We start from the raw sequence: 19,961 nt of genomic DNA on the forward strand, positions 1-19,961 counted from the left end.
ACACTAAAACAGAAATTTTAATTCTGAAAAATTGGTCGACATAGTTGTAGATGTAAATTTCGAGCATCAAATTTTACATCTACATGTCGAGATGGCATGTCGAGGTATCAGAAATAATGAGAAAATTTCGAAAATTTTCATTTACCTGGCTTTTGTATGGACAGAAGATTCCTACTAAATAATTAATTGATCACTTTTCCATCATATGTTGGAAAAAAGACGTAGTCGATGTAAATGTCGACGTCGACAATTGTTGTGCGGGTTATTACTTGTTGCCATTTTTAGTAACTGTTGTGAGCCGAAAATCCTGTGATTTTGGTCAGATTTTTCGAGCAAAAGTGTGCCAAAACCAGAGAGAATCACAACCCGCACCTGGGGGTGCGAAAAAAACGAGGGAAAAACCTCTTACCTGGATAGCTCAAAAGGGGTATGAGGTTGATAAAACCATCCTAACTAATCACAGATGTATCCTAATTATAATAAAACATACTCATCGTAATTGATCATTATTTAAATGGTCAGACGATTACCTGCCACCCCACTTGACAATAGATTTGCCGATAAAAAAAAGGCCAGTGAAAAAGCCGGCTCAAAAATGACTGTAAGTTTGCCGTTAAAAAAACGCCAGAGAAAAATCGGCTGTTTAAATACCTAATGCATTAAATCACTGAATAAAAACCTGAAATCTACAAAAAATTTCTAGCCCGAGCGGGGATCGAACCCAGGATTTCCACTTGAAGATCCAATGCCCTAACCACACAGCTATCATTGCAAGGTGAAGATTTCTGTTTTCAAGCGGTATACATGTACTGCACTTCGTACTTTTATTCAATTTTTTAAAAGAAGTTGAGAATACCCATTGTGCATGTGCACTATAATCGGCGAATAAAAAACAGCTGATTAAAACAACTGTTTTTAATAAAGTAGCCGATTTGAACCCGCGACTTTTCACTTGCGAGAACTAGCAGTTTGGAAAATAAAAAATTCTGCCATTCACTGGTCAAAAACGGCTGTTTAAATGGCCGTTTTTATAAAAAGTAGCTGTTTCTAACCACCGTTTTTTCTACAGCAAATTTACTGTCATTTTTGCCCGCCTATTAAAACGGCAAATTTACGAAAATCAACTAGCGAATGGCAAATCTCTTGTCAAGTTGGACTTACGACCTGTATAAATAATAATAATTCAGACCAATTACCTATCAAGTGATTATGTATACTTAGTAATTAATCGATCTGAATAACACCAATTAATAATTGAGAATTGATTACAATTATTAAGAATTAACTTGATAGGTATCTTCGATGTACTTAATTAACCCATTTCAGCTAACTCCATTAATTAAAATAAACTGTAATTAATTGAGTGGACTTGCAAGGCCCAAATAAGTATTTCTCAATATTTACCAAAGACACTGTACACTTTCCATAGGTATCCTTTCTGTTGTACTCATTTAAACCAGGTACAGTGATAGGTTAGATAGGTATGTAATACGCATGAGGTCCAATGTAGTTATGACTATGAGAAATGATTTTGATGCTCAGGATGATCAAATTGCATCCAATCGAACCATGATGATTAAGCAGAATTAATCACCATGTTATAAAAAACACAAATTACCACGCTAAAAAGTGGATAAAACACGAAAAGAAGGACATTGGCGAATGCGAATGCGCTTGTACTTTTTATTGTGCTGAAAGGGTTAACACATCTACATTTTGACTCAGCTCCAGAAGGCTCGAGATTCCGATGCTAAGTGAAGAGCTTAGCTTGTAGTCTTTCAGTCAATGTCTTTAGATCCACGAGTAGAGAATCCCCCACGTTACCATTTTTGAAGGGAGCAAGTAGCAAAGCTTCTCTCTAAGAATAGATCGAATAATATTTTGTATAAGGGGAGCTACAATAATAACCACTAGGCGGTTAAGGCCATCTTGCTACTCACATATTTATGAGTTTTTTTCAAATAAAAACTTTTCTGTTCACAGAGAAATTTTTGAAATTTTTACAAAAAACTATCATAGTATCTTTAGTCAGGTCTCAATTGCACATAAGATCCAAGACAGTGTGATGTTTTATAACTGTTTGAACAACATTCGTTTCGAAGTACATATACATATTACATACTATAACTAACTTAATTATGAGAAAAATAATTCTACATATTACAATTAGGTATGATCAAATAGATTTAAATAGTATTAGCATTAGATATTCAGATCGCAGATTATCTCATTCTTATCATAATTAATACGTCCCTACTATACGATTAATTTTCTGTTCAATATTTCCCTGCCAGTTGTGATATTGTATTCCACCTACTTTTTTATTAAATTTAGGGAAATTATTCAATTTCAAATCCCCTCTAATAGGAGTGTCATTTTTATATCCCAATTTATTTTGCATATCTTCGTTTAGCTGGCAGCAGTAAATGAATCCGGTTTTCCAAGCTGCTTTCTCATAACCTTCTCTTACAGAATGAATACTTTCCCAACCCCATTGTTGGGATATATCTTCGCAAATTACATCTTGTGAACTAAAATCGGGCTCGTTATGGATCACGATAACTATATCGAACCAACACAACTCTTTCGTTTCATCGCAGTCGTGTGATTTGTACTTGACTATTTTGTAAACAATCTTGGATATTGGGATCAATTTCTTGCGGCGATGCTGGTGATTTAGATACATTTTTTGCCGTCTGTTATCATCTTTTATGGGGAATGTTAACGTTTCATAAGTTCCGACGATTATTTTTAGACTCAGATCTGCAACCTGTAATAACGTAAATTTTTAAAACAGTTTGAGTAAAACATTCGCATTTGGTTTTCTTCAAAAAAAAAAATCTTCACGGATTTCGTGTCGCATGTGGTGTGCCGTTAATCAATTGCTATTTGTATACTTAATTGAAGTTATCCATAAAATTTGTTAGGTATGTATGGATCAGTTCTTACATCAGCTACTGCGACTAAGAATTTTTCCGAGTAATCCAAAATCCTACCGGCGGTTTCTTCCCAAACGGGAATAGTGGACAACTGGGAACACGAAATTCGTTTCCTTGGAGAAGGTTCGAATAGATAAGGTGACAATAAATTGTACTGCATCACACATTCTCTTTCCAATTTACAATGTCCTTCATCCCTCAGTGCATATTCGGGTAAGGTCACTTTGTCGAATATTTCCTTTTGATTGCTCTGTCCATCAAATGAAACGAAATTAAATACTCAACAACGTGTATTGGGGCCGATTGCGAAAAAAATGTCGCAGAATTTTGACCGCATTTAATGGAGATCTTCATTTCAAGTTGAAAGTCAACAAGAAAAAATTGTGACTTCGGAGAGATTTTTTTTTCAAAATACGAATTTTCCCAAAAATAAGCGAAAGTGCTAAAAATGGTCTTGGATTTTGTTGACAATGGCCTAGGTGGATGCAGAATCTCAAATACTGCGTTTTTGAACCTTCTTTGATGTCCCATATCTTTGCTTCAGTGGCACATTTTGAGCTTTTCGGAGCAACTTTCAACTCGAAAAGAAGGCCACCACAAAATTAGTCAAAATATTTCGATTTTTTTTCACGATCTGTACAAATGCAGAATTGAGCTAGTCAAATTGACACCTTATACTTTTTTTTTTCAATCTGAATTTTGCCAAAAAGGTAGACTAAGATGAAGAAAATTCACAAAAATTTATACCCCGAGTGAAATTATTTTGGGAGTGGGAACCAAAATGTGATTTTTGTGGTCATTTTTTTCATTTTTATATGAAATTGAGAAAATAAGTTTTTATTTTTTATATTTAAGCGGTCATTTTTTGATGAAGTTTTAGAAATAGATACTGGAACTATTATTTCACGGAGTATGCCTAATTTATTTTTAAATATTCTAGAAAAAGTGTGAAGTTGTTCAACTGGTGTAACATTGCCAAAAAAAATGAAGGGATCAAGAAATTATTTAAAATGAAAAGCAAGCCGAAATTCAAAACTTTGCTCATGAAAATGATTTTCAAACAAATTCTTGAATTCTCTCAAGTACCTACTCATAGATTTCCATAGTTGAAACCTATAAAATTTTAGTGATTTTTTCACGAAGATTGGAAAAAAATTGAAGACCATTGAGAAAAAGTGCAGAAAACTTCTTAGTCCCCCACTTTCACAATAATTACGCCGAGGGTCCGAAATTTTTTCAAAAATATTTTAAGTCATCCGTTTGGTCGACTTTGAGGGGCTCATATGTATCTACTTAGGTATCTTGACCCATTTTTTTTTCTTTTCGTGTAGGTAGGTAATAATTTTTACATACTGTTGAATAATACTTCTTCAAATCTTCTGTCCCGTAGAATTGTATGCCTAAAAGTTCATCCCGACAATCTTTCCACAGTTCGCTGGCATCAAGAGTTATCCAATAAGTCAAACTTTGTACATTCCACGTAGAAAAGTCGTATTTTATTGCAGCTTTTGGCACCCACACAAAATCCTGTTATTCGCAGACCAATAAAAACAATTCAGTTTTAATCTCTTCTTCATTTGATAACTGGTCAGTTGATCACTTACCTATTTACACTTACCTAATTATTTTTATTCAATAAACGATTAGTTACTTACCAGTTTTTCGTTTATTGTACTTTTTGTACTATCGTCCAAAGTATCTGGATTTGCTTTCACTATGAAAGGAAAATCAGGCCTGGTAATTGAGGTAGATGGCAAATAAAGCTGTTTTATGTATGGAAATGAAATAAAAATTTACTGGCGGTCAACTCATTTTCTCAATACAAAAATCATGTGTCTTACCGGTCTGAAATGTTTGAAATCAGATTTCTTGAAATACTCGACAAAGATACTTGGATCGATGAATACCTGTGCAAGTGTGATAGGTATTCGTTATCGTATGAATATAAAAATTAATAGGTACCTACATAGGTAGGTATACCGAAGATGAGTTAATAGATTTCTATCGAACCTACCTCAAAACCAAATTCTATAAATTTCCCATCGGATTTTGGATCTGTGTGTAGTACAACTGCTAGTTTTATTTCTTCAAAGCATAAAAGCTTGTCAACAGAATTTGGCTTATTTGGAAAGTAGTCTTGTACAAATAGGGATTTATGATCTAGCGAACCGTTCCGGTTAAATTCTACTTCATTATACTCATTCGCCGGGCATGCCATTGCGTAAGGACCTACTTGTTGTGGCACACTTAGCCAGTCAGGGTAGATGTCCAACGTTACAGGTTGAAAAATAAGAGCTGAAAAAATAAACGAATAGTAAAAATCCTTGAATTTCGTTTCCAGAAGATCGTGAGTTAGTTTTATTGCACACTTACGTTGCTCTGTTCGTATTGAAGAAATTGAAGACACCAAGGAATAAGCCACCAGCGCACGTAAAATACAGGAAATGCAGCTCATTTTATAGGCTTTTGAGGTTGCTTCGATGAATTTTAATCAGTTTATCGAAGCTTGGAAAGAGATTTATTCTTCTGCAAAGATTCTAGATGAATTTTAGTCGCCTAGTTGAAACTGAACAATCTGTTTCACTGGCAGATCTTGAGAAACAACATATTTTTCGCAACTGCTGTCAAAATGTATCCAATTGCGGTGTTTTAAATGAATTCTCACTATTGCTCGTGGGAGGTTGAAGGGGAGAACATAACAGATATCGCAAGGATGTGTTTTTTCATTCGAATACAGCTGCGTTATCTTGCAGTTTGCAGTGTAACTTCAAAGATGAGGTTTTCTTTGCTATTTAATTGTTTGAGAAGGTTGTGACTATGTCTGGGGTGAATCATCATTAAGATGAACCATACTTGTCTGCTGGTACAAGGCATCGAAAAATTTAACGACGCGTAATGTAGGGGATTTATGCTAGTGAAATTAATCCATTCGATGTACCATTCAGAGATTTTGAATCATTTACTTAGTACGTAAAGTATAAAAATTTGATTTTGACGATATAAAATATCTAACAAGGGAACCTCTCGAGATGTTCACCTCCTATTTGAATGAAACAGCGATTTTTTGGGAACAGCACCACCTGACACCCCATAACCGAAATTTCAGTTACCCCAGATGATTTTTCTATTTTCGGTGAATTTTTGAAAATGCAAACTCAACTAGGTACCTTATGCTATTTTCGGCGATTTATGCTTTAAAAAAACGTAAGTATTGGTACTTATTCAATAAAAATTATGAGAATTAGTCTTGGAAAATATCAACCCCTTGAACAGAATTTCACAATTTCTGACCATTCTGGAGTCTCCTGCTTGATTTGTGATTTCTCCAAAATTTAAAAATTTTCTCCAAAAAGCGTGAAAATCAATGGGTTGCTAAAAGTCGAGTTGTGATTTATCTTCGACCTGTTAAAAAGATCTGTCAAGATTTGAGCCGATCTTTAGGTGGACTCCTCTAGTGATTTTCATCTCTGACCAGAACATATTTTACGAGGGGAAATTCAAAAAATCAAAATTTCTGTTTGTTCGCTTTTTTTTTAAATTTGCACGAATATCTGTAATCTGTATCTTAATATTGAAAATCATCCTTCCCCCACCCCCCGAATCCGAATCTCACAATTTCGACCTGTTTTGGAGCCTCCACAAAAATATCAACTTTCAATCAAAATAAAATTATAATTCATTCGTAAATTAATTAAGGTATCTATCCGGTTAATAAACCCAAAATAGAATACAATTTCGGACTAATTTGATCTAGTTCGTAAATTTTATTTTCAACATCATCCTGTATATCCGGATTGACACGATCTGGTGATCCATTCTTCCCTCTGTGATCTGGGTATCTTTTCAAATCGAGAATCCCAATTGCAGGTGTTCTACTACCATAATTCAACTTTTCACGCAGGCTTTTATCCAGTTCGCAACAGTAAATGAACTGGGATTTCTCCTTTTTATCTATGGTGCTCGAATACTGAACACTGTCCCATCCCCATTCTGTGCATCTATCCTCACAAAGCTTCTCTTCTGGTGATATTTCAGGTCCGTTATGAATAATGATGACAACAACGTAAAGGCATTCGGATATTTTTGTATCGCAGTCTGGATTTTGAGAGGAAATCGTTCTGTATAATATTTTAGGCACAGGGAGTCGTTTTTTCTTCGAATTCATGTATACTGGTATCATTTGAGGTTTCTTTTGATTTCCTTCTAGAAAAGCGAGTACGTCATGGGCTCCTGTAGTTACTTCTATTCTGTTTCCAACCGTCTGGAATTCAACATTGAACTTGAAATTCTCAGAAACGATATTTATGTATCGATATTGCTTGGTTAAAATAAAACAATTGGTAATGTTTTGCTGGCATATATCAGCAGAAAGGAACACAATATTATTTACTTGGCTCAATGCAATTAGGACTTTTTCTGTAAAATCCAATAAATCCTTGGTACTTTTGTACCAAATCGGAATGGAAGTCAATTTTGAACATTCGATTGGTTCTGAAGTGGAGGTTTGAAAGCGGTAAGGAGCTACCAAGTCGTATTCCTCCACACATTTTTTCTCTGATTTGCAAATACCATCTACCGATTCAGGTAACTGTAGCTTACTGAAAATCTCTTTTTGATTTATCTATCAAAAAAACGTTGAAAATTATTCATTTCCTTTCATCCACAAAAAGTATACCTTGCACTTTTCAGCATTTTTAAATTTACATTTGAAGAGTGATATTCCAAAACTCGCTTTGTCCATTTTCACAACTTTTCAGGAGAGAGGAAAAACAGTTTCCCTTTAAACGGGTAAATTGGCTTTTTAGGCGAGTTTAGCAATTTATTTGGGTGGATTTATGATGTAGGAGTGTAGGTATACATTTCATCCACTAAATACTGCTGAAAAAAATTTCAATAAAAATGGACAAAGCGCGTTTTGGAACATTATTTTTTTTAAAATTTTTAGTGAATTGGCTATTTAGGTGAGTTTAAAACTTCATTTTGGTAGGTTGATGATGTAGGAATGTGAGTTAATACTTCATCTACCAGGTACCACTGAAAACCCAACTTTGATAAAAATGGACAAAGCGAGTTTTGGAATATCACTCTTCATTTGTCGATTTTTTCATTTTTTATTTATTTTTTTAAATTTTAGAGTTTGATTGATACACACTTACAGTTGAATAAAAGTCATCCAATTTTTGTTTTTTGTGTAGACGATATAATCTCATACCCAGATTAAAGTTCTCGCAGGGGGCGTGCAATTGATCCAGTTTCAGCTCCATTGAGTACCATACCCATTCAAGCTGCCATTTTGAACGATTATATTTGAACTTGACCTTTGATATCCATAGAAATTTCTGTGATACGATAAAATTGAGATTTTGAATGAGTAATTGGACCAGAAAAAATTTGTGAAAATACTTATATCAGAAAAAACATTGAAAAGCTTACCATAGCCATGTCAGGAAGATAACTTCTGGAGAAAAATTTATAAATTCGTTTCACCTTTGAATTCATTTCTTCAGCCTATTAAAGGAACCGTTGAAAAATTAGGAGTATTTTTGTAGGTAATGAGGCATGCTCTTAATTTATTGTGGTAATGTGATTTATCAAATGAGTTATTTACTTACCTGTCCAAAATCAACGTTTGAATGATCCCATTGAAAATCGTCCTCGAACCCGGTTAGCCATTCACGGTAATAAACCTATATTGAATAGTACGCATTAAAAAGGCGTAAATTTACCTTAAGTAGGTATTCATTTGAAAACAGATCGATAGAACCACTTGGAATACTTTATGGTATTTTTCATGATATTATATTTTTCGTTGTCACATTATATCATGGATTTTCACCTACTCACCTCATAGCCGAATTCCAGCAATCTTCCGTAATCTTCCACTTTATGATAAATGACAGCCATACTATATGCTGTTGGACATTTCATCGTTGGCAAACGAGGATCATCTTTTTTGACCAAAATTGATACAAACAATGCTTTACGGTCGAACGATTCATTTTTATTGAATTGCAATTCATGTATAGTATCCGCCGGACAAGCCACAGCAAACACGCCATCACGACTTGATGAAATATTTTTCAAGTCGTGAATTTCTCTCGTGTATGGGTTGAAAATAAAAGCTATCAGAATGCAAATTCAGTTGAAAAATTTGATGCATCAGGGCTTATCTACTCGTCTATCTACTTGCTACAAGAAAGCTAATCGATACACATTGGATTTTGTTTTATTATAAATAGTATGTATGTACTTACGATTTTTTGTACGTGCTAAATGAACTAAGGATGAGATGAATATATGGAACGTCAGAGCATATGAGATCCATTTTTGATTCATTCTGATCGTGGAACAGTAATGTACGTATAATGTGCTTGCATTTCTGCTAACGATTTCGTGTGAACGAAGTAGTGAATATGTACATTCATCTGAGATTTTCACGCGGATCGCATGGATACGTGGGTAGTTGAACAAATATTTCGTCACGCTTTGTAAAACAAACACAAGTAGGAAAACATTGCCAGCTCATATGACTGTGATGCAATCGTCTTTGAATGTTTTCTCGTAAAAATGAAATCGTACCTACTCATGAGTAGGTATAAGAGTTCCATCTTAAACACTATGTTTCTCAATGGCAAACCTTTCAATCTCCAGTTGGATTACTGAGATACTCTGGACTAAAGGAGGAGTTGATGTTGCGGGCTTTCAACACCCCTGACAAGGTTTATTATAAGCGATTAGCAAATTTTCAACCGCTCAGTAGAACCCTAAAAATAGTCTTGAATCTTGATGGTAATTCCTGAATCCAATTTGAACTTTTCGATTTCTTTAGAATTACGAAATTCCCCAGAAAACGTGGAAATCAGTTTGTCTAGCTAAAAACTGAGTTGTAGCTTATCCTCGACCTGTCTAAAGGATTTAAGTGACATTGCGTATGAAGTGGAGAAATTTTGTAAAAAAAATCAAGTATTTGAGATGTCTGTTTAGAAATCAACTCAAATTTGGATAAATCCTTTACAAACGAGTCGAGGATAAGTCACAACTTGATTTTTAGCTAAACAAACAGATTTTCATGCTTTCTGCAGGAATTTTAAAATTCCGGAAAAATCAAAAATCAAGCTAAAGGTTTTACTCGTAGAATTGCCAGAAATCGTGATATTTTGTTTGATGGAATTAACAATTTCAGGATAAATTTCCATTACATTATTTTTATTTATTTTTTTTATTTTAAAGAAAATCGCATAAATTGTAAAAAGTTGCATAATCAATTTTGAATTTTCAAAAATTCAGCAGAAATCGAAAAATTAACATGAGTCCCTATGAAAGTTTGAGATAATACTCTTTCCAAAAATTGCGGTACAGTTTAAATTGGATGTGCACACCCGAGAAGTTCGTTAGTAAGAAATATTTTCAGTTATTACAAAAAATTTTGATTCGATATCTCCCCCATTTTCACAAATGGTCTGCCCCATTCGCAAAATAAATTGATTTCTCTCATTTCAACTGAAAATTTGAATCGTAATAAATGGAATTCCGTTCATAAAACATAAGCACCAAAACTGGAAACACGGCCAATTTTTTGGATCAGAGCATAGCACAAATTGAATTGAGAGTCGGGTAATTCTCAAACATTTGGCAAATTTCAATTTTTTTTTCAATTTTGAAAATTTTAAAATACGCACTTTTTTGAAATTTTCAAAATGGTACTCATAAATAGGTATACATACCCTCGACCTCATTTTTGGTATTGGTCTCAATCAACCCCCCCCCCTGGGGTAGTGGGAAGGAAGGTTTTAAGACTTCTTAAAGACACGACGAGGAAAAAATTATGCAGGGGAAATGTGAGAAAATCTCGAAAAAAAGGGCATTGGAAAATATCATTTGGTGAAATTTCTTGTATCAATGTAACCGTACATACCCTTTAAATATTTGTATACTTGTTTTCGGACAGAAGGCCGAACATTACCGCGAAAATATTGAGACACGGCTATGGAAGTTGAATTTGAGACATGTAAAAATTTCACATGTATTTCGATTTTTTTACGAGCTAAATTAATTGGGATTTGTCTTTTGAAATGTGGATAGCACTCTTATCAACCATTCGAATCGGTGTGACCATTTATCCACATAAAAAAATATTTTTAAAATGGTAAAAAAAAATCTGAAAAATGAACACGGCGATGGACATTAAAGTCGGGGACAGACTTTAAACCCCCTGTAAAGTTATTTGATAAACGTTTTGAGTTCAACTGATAGCGTCAAAATGTAAAAAATTTCACCTAGAACAATTTTGTATCCTTCAGTTTTTTTGATAAAATGCATATTTGTATCATAAAAACGGAGATTGAAAAAAAAACCTGTGCTGGGACAGGACACGACTAGGAACTTTTGGCCATTCAAGCGATTCCAGGTGTGGAAGGGGAGGGGGTCTAAGCATGTTTAAATAGTTAAATAGATGCCCTGGTGGTATTGAATCAAGTTCTGAAAAAAATTCACATATTTTGTATACTTTTGAAGAAATTGCTAGAAATTGTCTTGGGACAGAAATTTGCCAAATTTTTGAGAATTACCCAGTCTGTTGGCAACTGTTTGGATGAATTTGTACCTGGGTAATTCTCAGAAAAAGGTAAAATTCGTGTACATGGCAAATTTCTCAACGGTTTTAGCGTGAATTTTTTTTTTTTTTTTTGGTCCATTCAAGAATGACCCCGCACACATTTCACACATGGTATTGAGGTTTTTAGACCCTCCTTTCATTGGTGTACATTTGATTTTATACCCCAAATGTCCTTCGACTTGGCTGTCACACATCATGTTTTTGAAAATGAATGTTATTAAGTGTCATGAACTTCATTTTTTTTTTGGAAAAATTGACACATTCTCATTATCATAGAACATGAAGGTCTCTTATTGTGCAAATTGCAATTGCAATAAGTCTATAGGAAGCTCACAATTCACATTTGAAAACTGTCACACACTTTTTGCGCAAATTTTCGAGCAATTTTCAATTATTTTTGGTAGCTTCCCAATCCAACATTTTTTTCTGGTGAGTGGCTGCACTGGTTCACTGTTCTCATAGAAATGTTACCCCGCACCGTTCTTTTTAAAAACTACATTACAGCTCGTTCTGATCGTACTTATCTATGAAGTTTTGATATTTCGCAAAATCTGTGTCCTTCGGCTTGGTGTTTTCATTTACGCCAATGAACCCGCCAAAACCAATAATTGAGCACGGGAAGTTATTCTACATAATAAGTACACATTTATTACGTGTTAAAAATCGAATAATGTCCAGTAGGTAAGGCTAGAAACGAAAAAACGTTGAGATTGTCCTTCGGCTTGTCCAGCGCCCATTTGTCCTTCGACTTGGCCAAATTTCAGACAGCTGTACTTTTATCGCGCTAGTCAGCATATTACACGGTAATACAAGCAAAATTTTACATTTTCTCCCTCCCCACACTTCACCTCTACCCCTACCAAAAAAATAAGTCCAGATTCGAACTCTGCGGCCTGAAAAACATAAATCGACATATTACACGATAATATAAGCAAAATTTGACATTTTCCCCCTCCCCACGCCTCACCCTCCGCCTCTACAAAAAAAATAACTCCAGATTCGAATTCTACGACCTTGAAAACATGTCAATCGACATATTACACATCGATGAGGGTCGAATTCTAATTATCGCCGTTTTAGGGGGGCCGGGGTCCACAGTGGGGGGGATTGAATTGAGGCCAACACTAGAAAAGGGATCTGGGACACATATACAAATGATTCCCACTTGAAATTTTCCAAAAAAATGATTTTCGTTTTTCAAAATTATGCATATCAAAATCGACCCTTTTTTTGAGAATTACCCACCTATCATTATTTTTAATCAAGTAAGTAAGTATCCACCAAATCAAGTTTAATTTAAAAAATATCTATTTTTCTTTAGCACAATATATTATAAGTACTCACAATTTGTCCAACCATTATTCACCTCTCTATGAGCTCTGTTCAAACAAATCTCTCATTTTTTCTTCAAAATCTTTCTTCATCCCATCTACAAATTCTAATTTTTTTTCACCTTCATTGTAGTAAGGAAAATAATTCAATTTCAAGTCCCCCTTTCGTGTATCACTCACATAACCTAATTTCTTTCCTAATGTTTCATTCAGTTCGCAAACGTAAATAAACTTTGATTTTTCATCCACATTCTTGTTAGTTGTGCTCATGAAACGAATGCTTTCCCAGCCCCACTCTTCTGATTTATCTTCACAGATTATATCTGTTGGTAAGACTTCGGGTTGATTATGGATCACGATGACCATATCAAACCAACATATATTTTCTTCATCCTCACCAATGCATTCGTGCGAATTGTATCTGACTATTTTATAGATAAGTTTGGGTATTGGAATTTTGTTGGTTGTTTTAGATATTTGTAAATACATCTCTTGGTCGTTGTCATATTTTTTCGAGGGGAATTTGAGTATTTCGTGGGTACCGGCTATGATTTTTAGCTCTCTCTTGGTGACCTGTAATGTTCCCAAAAAATATGATTTGAATTAGAATTCGAATTGGAGAGTAAATGAAAAAGTATTGGATTCGATTTGATTCTTACTTTAGCCCCAGCGATTAGAAATTTTTCTGAATAATTAAGAGGTTCTTTGGCCGTTTCGTACCAAACAGGAATCGTTGTCAGCTCTGAACACGAGAATGATCTCGTAAGTGCAGATCGATACTGGTAAGACCACAATAAATTATATTGTTTCACACAATTCTGCGCTATCTTACATTCACCTCCATCCTTCAATAGGTCTTTCGGTAAAATTACCTCCTTGAAAATTCTCTCCTGAGCGCTCTGTTCAAACAAAATTATATTTTTATTCCATTTCATACTCCGATTAGATATGGTCCCATTGAAAATAAATTTCGATAATTTTTCACGAATTTACATACAAGCCAATAAAATCTGTTGGGTTCGTTCTTGTCGAAGAAATTTGCCCCTAATTCGTTATCCGTGCACATTGCATCTAATTGATCAACATCGGGAGTTATGAAATAAGTCAACTTTTCCACATTCCAAGTGTCAAAATTATATTTCAGTACTGCTCTCGAGAACCATATGAAATCCTGTAACAGAACGGTTGATTCTTTACTCATCGAGCTTTTTACAATTTATAAAATGGTCCTGTTTGCGAAAGGATAAGTTATTAAGATATAGACCTTAGTACATCTACCTTTCAATCCAGTTTTATTTTTCTGTGTATTCAATGAATCACTACTTACCAGCGTTTGGCTTACTGTCTTGCTACCAATATTGGTTTGTTCCTTTTTATCCATTGTAGGAGCATTGTTCGAATTAGCCATGAAACTCAAGGCTCGATTAAACGGACTCGTAGGTGGCAGAAGCTGTTTCGTGAAAGAAATAATAATGTTGAAAATAGCACACATTCTTGTTTTAAGTAGCACCTTAAAAAATTATATATTCCATATGCGTACCCTGCCAAATTGATTGAAATCAGATGTATTAAACTCTTGCTTGAATTGGGATGTATCGATGTAAACCTAATCATCAACGTAAGTATGCATACAGAATGTACATATTATAAATCTGAATATTAACACATATTTTTATCAGTTCATTATTCTCACCTCGTATCCAAATTCTACGAGTTTCTCTTTCTTGTCTGCCTCCGTAGTACGAACCACAACTGCCAGCTTGAGATATTTTTTACATAAAATGTCTCCCATATGATTTTCTTTGAGTGCAGAATAGTATCGTACAAACACCGATTTATTATCTAGAGATCTTCTCTGGTTGAATAATTCTTCATCGCCTCCTTTAGCAGGGCAAGCAAATGCGTAAGGTCCACTATTTACTTGTATTGATAAACTTTCCCAGTCAGGATATATTTCTAGCGTTTTGGTTTGAAAAATTAGAGCTGTAAAAGTAAACGAAATTGGAAAATAAAGTGGAGAAATTTTATATCTTAGGTATAGGTATTAAAATATGTTTTTTTTTGGCACTCACGTTTTTCTGTTGGATCCGAACGAACTGAGGAGATCAAAGAGTAAACAGCCAGCAGACGTAGAAACTGAAAGATTTCTTCCATTTTATCAATGAATTTGATTCACTTTTTAGTACAGCTTGAAGAAAGGATAGCGAAGATGTTGTTTTTTTGTCCAAAGTTTTAGACGAATTTCAGTAACTAGATTTTCTGATGAGGCTTGAATAGGTAAAAATGCAGCTCAATAGGAATCGTTCACAAAGTGTATCTTGATATTACGTAGTTTTCGATCAAGTTTAACAATTCGATTAAAGCTTGAAGACAACTGCGCAGTAAGTATTTGTCGTCATGATGATTTATTGCATTTTTTATTGCTACATTTCGTATAAAAAGTGGTATCGAAAGATTACGCTAGGTAAGCGTTGTACGAGTCGATTTCATGTCTTGTGTTGTAGGAATTTTGATTGTTAGTTACAAATCTGAATTTTGAGTTATCGTCTACTCGTACATTACATTGATTGATTGATTATGATTGATTGATTAATTGATTGGATGTAGATAATCTAGGTATTGAAAATATAGCATATATCTACTCAAGTTGACTTACAGCAATTCTGGAACCTTCAACAAATTTTCAGTCTTCAGTTCACAAAAAAATAAATAAAATAAAATAAAAAACACTTTGAACAGAGTTAGAACAAAATCCAGCACCCATGACCTCGAATTCACCATCTTTGTGACCCCTTCGATTGATTTGGGCATTTAGGGAGAAGTAGATGTTGGTGGAAAGATTGCAAAGTTCCTGAGAGTCACAGGACTGATAAATAGGACCCTGAGAAGCAGTAAGGTGCGAAAAGAAACAAGATTGAAGGTGTACAATACCCTAGCAATACCAATGATGACTTATGGAAGCGAGGTATGGGCACTGAAGAAATCTGATAAAAGAAGAATAATGGCAGCAGAGATGAAGTTCATGAGGAGAACGGCAGGGGTGACTCTCAGAGACAGAGTCCCATCTGAGAAAATAACAGCAGATCTCGGAGTGAAGCCAGTCATGAAGAAGATAAAACAGTATAGGAAAGATTGGAGAAATCATGTCAAAAGGATGGAGGAAACAAGATCACCGAAACAGGTCCTTCAATATACACCAACGGGGAAGAGAAGCAGAGGGAGACCAAGGAGGAAACTCACGGATACCTCAGGCTCATCCTCAACAGGTTCCACACCGCAGCAGACAGGCTAACAGGCCTACCGCTTATAATGAAACGACGACGACGACGACTTTCGTAATATTTTTGTGATATGTTGTATTCGAGTTTATAGGTGCTAAATTTCAGTTAGACCTGATTTAATTTGTTTTTTAAAATACTGAAGAATCTGAAAATCTGCTCGAGGCTCCAGAACGATTCAAAACCATCAACCTACTAGGCAAGTTGAAAACAAGAACCAAACCAAATGCAGATTACTGATAGGTCAATTTGGTATACCTAGTTTTGACTTTTTTCCATTCTTGACCCTTTGATTTTCAAAAATTCATCAAAAATCGAAAAATGAATTTCAGCACGTGAAATTTGAACTGCTGGGTGTATTTTTGAGTCTCATTTCGATTCCTTAATGTGAGGTTGAAATTTTTGTTTGCCTGTTGAGATACTTTCTTTGTTATGAAAAGTACTTATTTGAGGAAGCTACATCTGAAGCTCTCAAACTAATCTGATGCAAAAAATTTTCCTAGTGAAAACATTCAGCTAATTGTAAGTCAGCATATGAACCTGAACTGTAATTTCCCAAGTGAATGATACGAGAATCAAACGATCAACTGAAATGAATTCAAATTCGGAATTGTCATACAGGTGTTGTTTCGAATGTGAATTTTGTACACGTAAGTCTAGCTGGTGACGTGTGTACGACTGTACGTATCACGAGTATGAGTCAGCACTGCCTTCGACACGTGAAATTAAATAAAATATCGATTACTTTTCACTGATTTGTATGTTTCAAGAAGTTGCAGACAGGGACTTTATACCTATAGGTAGGTATCTATGTAGGTGGTAGGTAGGTGTTATGAAATGTACCTCTAGTACGAAGATAAATCACACAATGTTAAAAAGCTCAACCACAACTCCAAGTTCTGCATAAATTTTCAAACTGAACAGAAGAATTTTAAAATGAAATTCAAAAATACATCACTAAATCAAATTTCAGGAGCAAAAATTCAGTGTACATTTTTTACTTTTTTTTCTTCTTATTTTTTAATGTGAGAGCTTGAGTATATTTTTCATGAGGAAAAAAATCAAAATTGGTTCATATTGCGGTAAAAATGAGCAGAAACATTTTTTGAATTGACTTGCGAAAACAAATTCTTTAAATTTGCTCTTTCAAAGCATTCAAAACGATTTCAAGAACGGTTGATTCGAGTTCGTAGATTGAGGTGTCAAACATCAATTTCAACGACACCAGCGATTTTTGGAAACAGTAGGTATGATGTGGAACATCCTAAAATGGAATTAAAGCTGCGTACATTGATGGTGAATTTTTGAAAATTTATAATTTTTTGGTCATTTTTTGCGATTTGTGCCATTTTTGAATGTATTTGGACGGTACCAAAATTAATTCAAGCTGCTCGAGTTGTGGCTTATTCTTAACCTGGTTTATGAGCTACTTACGTATTTAAGCTTATTTAGAGGAAAAAATTCAAAATATCCAGGGCTTTTTTGAAGTGAGACGAGGGAGGGGGGACGCAGTCACCTCAGAGAAAAATTTGATAACATAAAAACATTGCCATAAAAACTAAAAAGTGAAAAAAATTGAAAAAAATTAGAAAAATAAGAAAGTTGGTAATTTTTTAAATAAATTTTGGGAATTTTTTGAATAAATTTAGTGGATTTTTAAAATGAATTTTGGTAAGTAATTTTTTCAAAAAGTTTTGAATTTTTTAAATAGGTAGGTCATTATTTGAGTACAAAATCTATAAATTTAAAACACTGGGGCCGAAGGGGGATGAAAATTAGAAACTTGCAACTTCAATTTAGCGTCCCCCTCCTAAGGAAAGAAATACCAAAAAAAATCTTGAAAAGATCAAAAAATTTATTCACGCAGGAGAATTTTTAAAACTTTGAGTGGCTGTTTTTTGTCCATAAAACCAACTGCTCGAATCTGAATTTTTCCACACTGGAGCCTTCAGCGCGATTTCTAATTTCGCCAGCGTTTTCGAAAATTTCTCTAGAAAGCGTGAAGAATGGATTTGAGCTTCTGAAATTCGAGTTCCATTATGGTTTACTCTTCAGCATTTATTTACTTTTATAGGTAAGGAAAATAATTCAAAAAAATCAATAATTTTTCGTTTGTCGGAAAATTTTTGTTTTTTTTTCTGAGTTATCGTTTTTTTCCCGTCTGAAATCAACCCCTAGAGTCCGAGGTTCTTCATTTCGGGTCATTCTGGAGTCTCCGGCGCGATTTTTAATTTTCTCTGAGTTTTAAAATAGGTACCTCTAGAGGCGTGGAAATTGATTCGAGCTGCTAAAAATTGAGCATTAGCGCATTCAGTTCATCCACATTGGAAACAATTTCTATGGACACCTTCAGTGTCTTTTTTGACCAGCAGGCAAAACAAAAAAAAACTTTGAATTTTCTCATCGTGCAGAAATAATTCTCATTCGCATAAATCGCTGTATTTTGTCTGAAATCGGCCCTGGAATCCAAATTTCATCATTTTTCAAACTATTCGAAGCTTCCAATGTGATTTTAGATTTCAGGTAGAATGTCTCCAGAAATCTTGGAAATTATTTTGGGGTGCTGAAAATTCAATTTGGCTTATTCTTGACCTGTATATAAGCAGCATATTCACCCATCGGGGAAAGAATTCAAAAAATAAGAAATTTCAAAATGTATATCTGAATGGCTGTTTATATTGTCTGAAACCAACCCCTACTTCTGTATTTTAAAAGGAACAGTAGAGTTGTTTCTGAAATTGTATTGATGTATAATGTATTCAGGTACAAATTAAATTACTTAGTGAATTAAAAATCATCAAACCCGCCGAATAAAAATATCTTAATCTAAGTTTATGAATAGGTAATTACACTCCTTACAAAACTACTTAAATGATAATAAACTACCTGTACCAATTTCTATATTAAATTGATTCATATTTCTTTCTATGTTTGTGACTTGTTAGAATCCACCACCGGCTCCGGGGTCGTTTCAAACAACTCTCGCATTCTTGTTTCAAACGCTTTCTTCCAGTCTTGAAATTCTATTCTAGTTTTCTTTTCATTATAGTAAGGGAAATAATCCAACTCGAAATTCCCCTCATAACGTTTATCAGTCTTGTAACCTAATTTCATTCGCATATCATCGTTTAGTTCGCAAACGTAAATAAAAGCAGATTTTCTATTCTCATCCCTGTTGGTTGTGCTCATGTATCGAAGACTTTCCCAGCCCCAGTATTCGGATTTATCTTGACAAATTATATCTTCCTGTTCGACTTTAGGTTGGTTGTGGATCACGATAACCGCATTAAACCAGCACGTTGATTTTTCAGTATCGCAATCGTGTGATTTGAATTGTACTATCTTGTAAATGATGTTAGGTATTGGCATCTTTTTTCCATGCAGAAACATTTCGTGTTTTTTATTTCCTTTTTCGAGTGTGAGCGTTTTGTAAGTTCCTACGATTATTTTTAGTCTTTGATTCGTTACCTGTAACAAATAATTTTATAAGAAAAGTGTGATTTTTGAATGGATTAGGTAAATTCTAGTAGGCTAAGTACCTGTTATGGTCATATTTAAATTAATTTACTTCCAGTAATAAATTTGGATGGAGATTTACTCGTGATTATATTTTTATTCTTACTTGAGCTGCGGCGACTAAAAACTTTTCAGAATAATTCAAGGGTTTTTCTGCTGTTTCGAACCAAATAGGAACTTCGACCAAACTGGAACATGAAATTACTTCTGAAGGAGCGGTTTGAAATTGATAAGGTGATAATAATGCGTACGGCGAGACATAAACGGTGCGAATTTCGGGTAA

At 34.4% G+C, this 19,961-nt stretch overlaps 2 protein-coding genes and 1 long non-coding RNA gene across 3 annotated transcripts; all 3 read right to left on the reverse strand.

Moving 5' to 3' along the window:
* Positions 1-2,955: 2,955 nt before the first annotated feature.
* On the reverse strand, positions 2,956-4,696 carry LOC135849538 (uncharacterized). The gene is made up of 3 exons (XR_010559562.1): positions 4,595-4,696; positions 4,293-4,466; positions 2,956-3,189 (listed from the first exon to the last, which is right to left on the reverse strand). It is a non-coding gene; the product is annotated as an uncharacterized LOC135849538 (long non-coding RNA).
* A 1,936-nt stretch (positions 4,697-6,632) lies between these two features.
* Positions 6,633-9,055, reverse strand: LOC135848386 (uncharacterized). The gene is made up of 6 exons (XM_065368286.1): positions 8,784-9,055; positions 8,552-8,626; positions 8,373-8,447; positions 8,096-8,278; positions 7,330-7,560; positions 6,633-7,200 (listed from the first exon to the last, which is right to left on the reverse strand). Exons 1-6 carry the CDS (start codon positions 8,865-8,867, stop codon positions 6,640-6,642), a joined length of 1,209 nt encoding a protein of 402 aa, XP_065224358.1. The 5' UTR covers positions 8,868-9,055; the 3' UTR covers positions 6,633-6,639.
* A 3,824-nt stretch (positions 9,056-12,879) lies between these two features.
* On the reverse strand, positions 12,880-15,228 carry LOC135847863 (uncharacterized). Its single transcript, XM_065367593.1, has 7 exons — positions 14,957-15,228; positions 14,578-14,867; positions 14,425-14,490; positions 14,212-14,334; positions 13,882-14,055; positions 13,544-13,783; positions 12,880-13,457 (listed from the first exon to the last, which is right to left on the reverse strand). Exons 1-7 carry the CDS (start codon positions 15,036-15,038, stop codon positions 12,924-12,926), a joined length of 1,509 nt encoding a protein of 502 aa, XP_065223665.1. The 5' UTR covers positions 15,039-15,228; the 3' UTR covers positions 12,880-12,923.
* Positions 15,229-19,961: the final 4,733 nt, after the last annotated feature.

The sequence above is a fragment of the Planococcus citri genome, chromosome 5 (genome assembly GCF_950023065.1).
Source record: "Planococcus citri chromosome 5, ihPlaCitr1.1, whole genome shotgun sequence".
Classification (NCBI taxonomy): Eukaryota; Metazoa; Arthropoda; class Insecta; order Hemiptera; family Pseudococcidae; genus Planococcus; species Planococcus citri.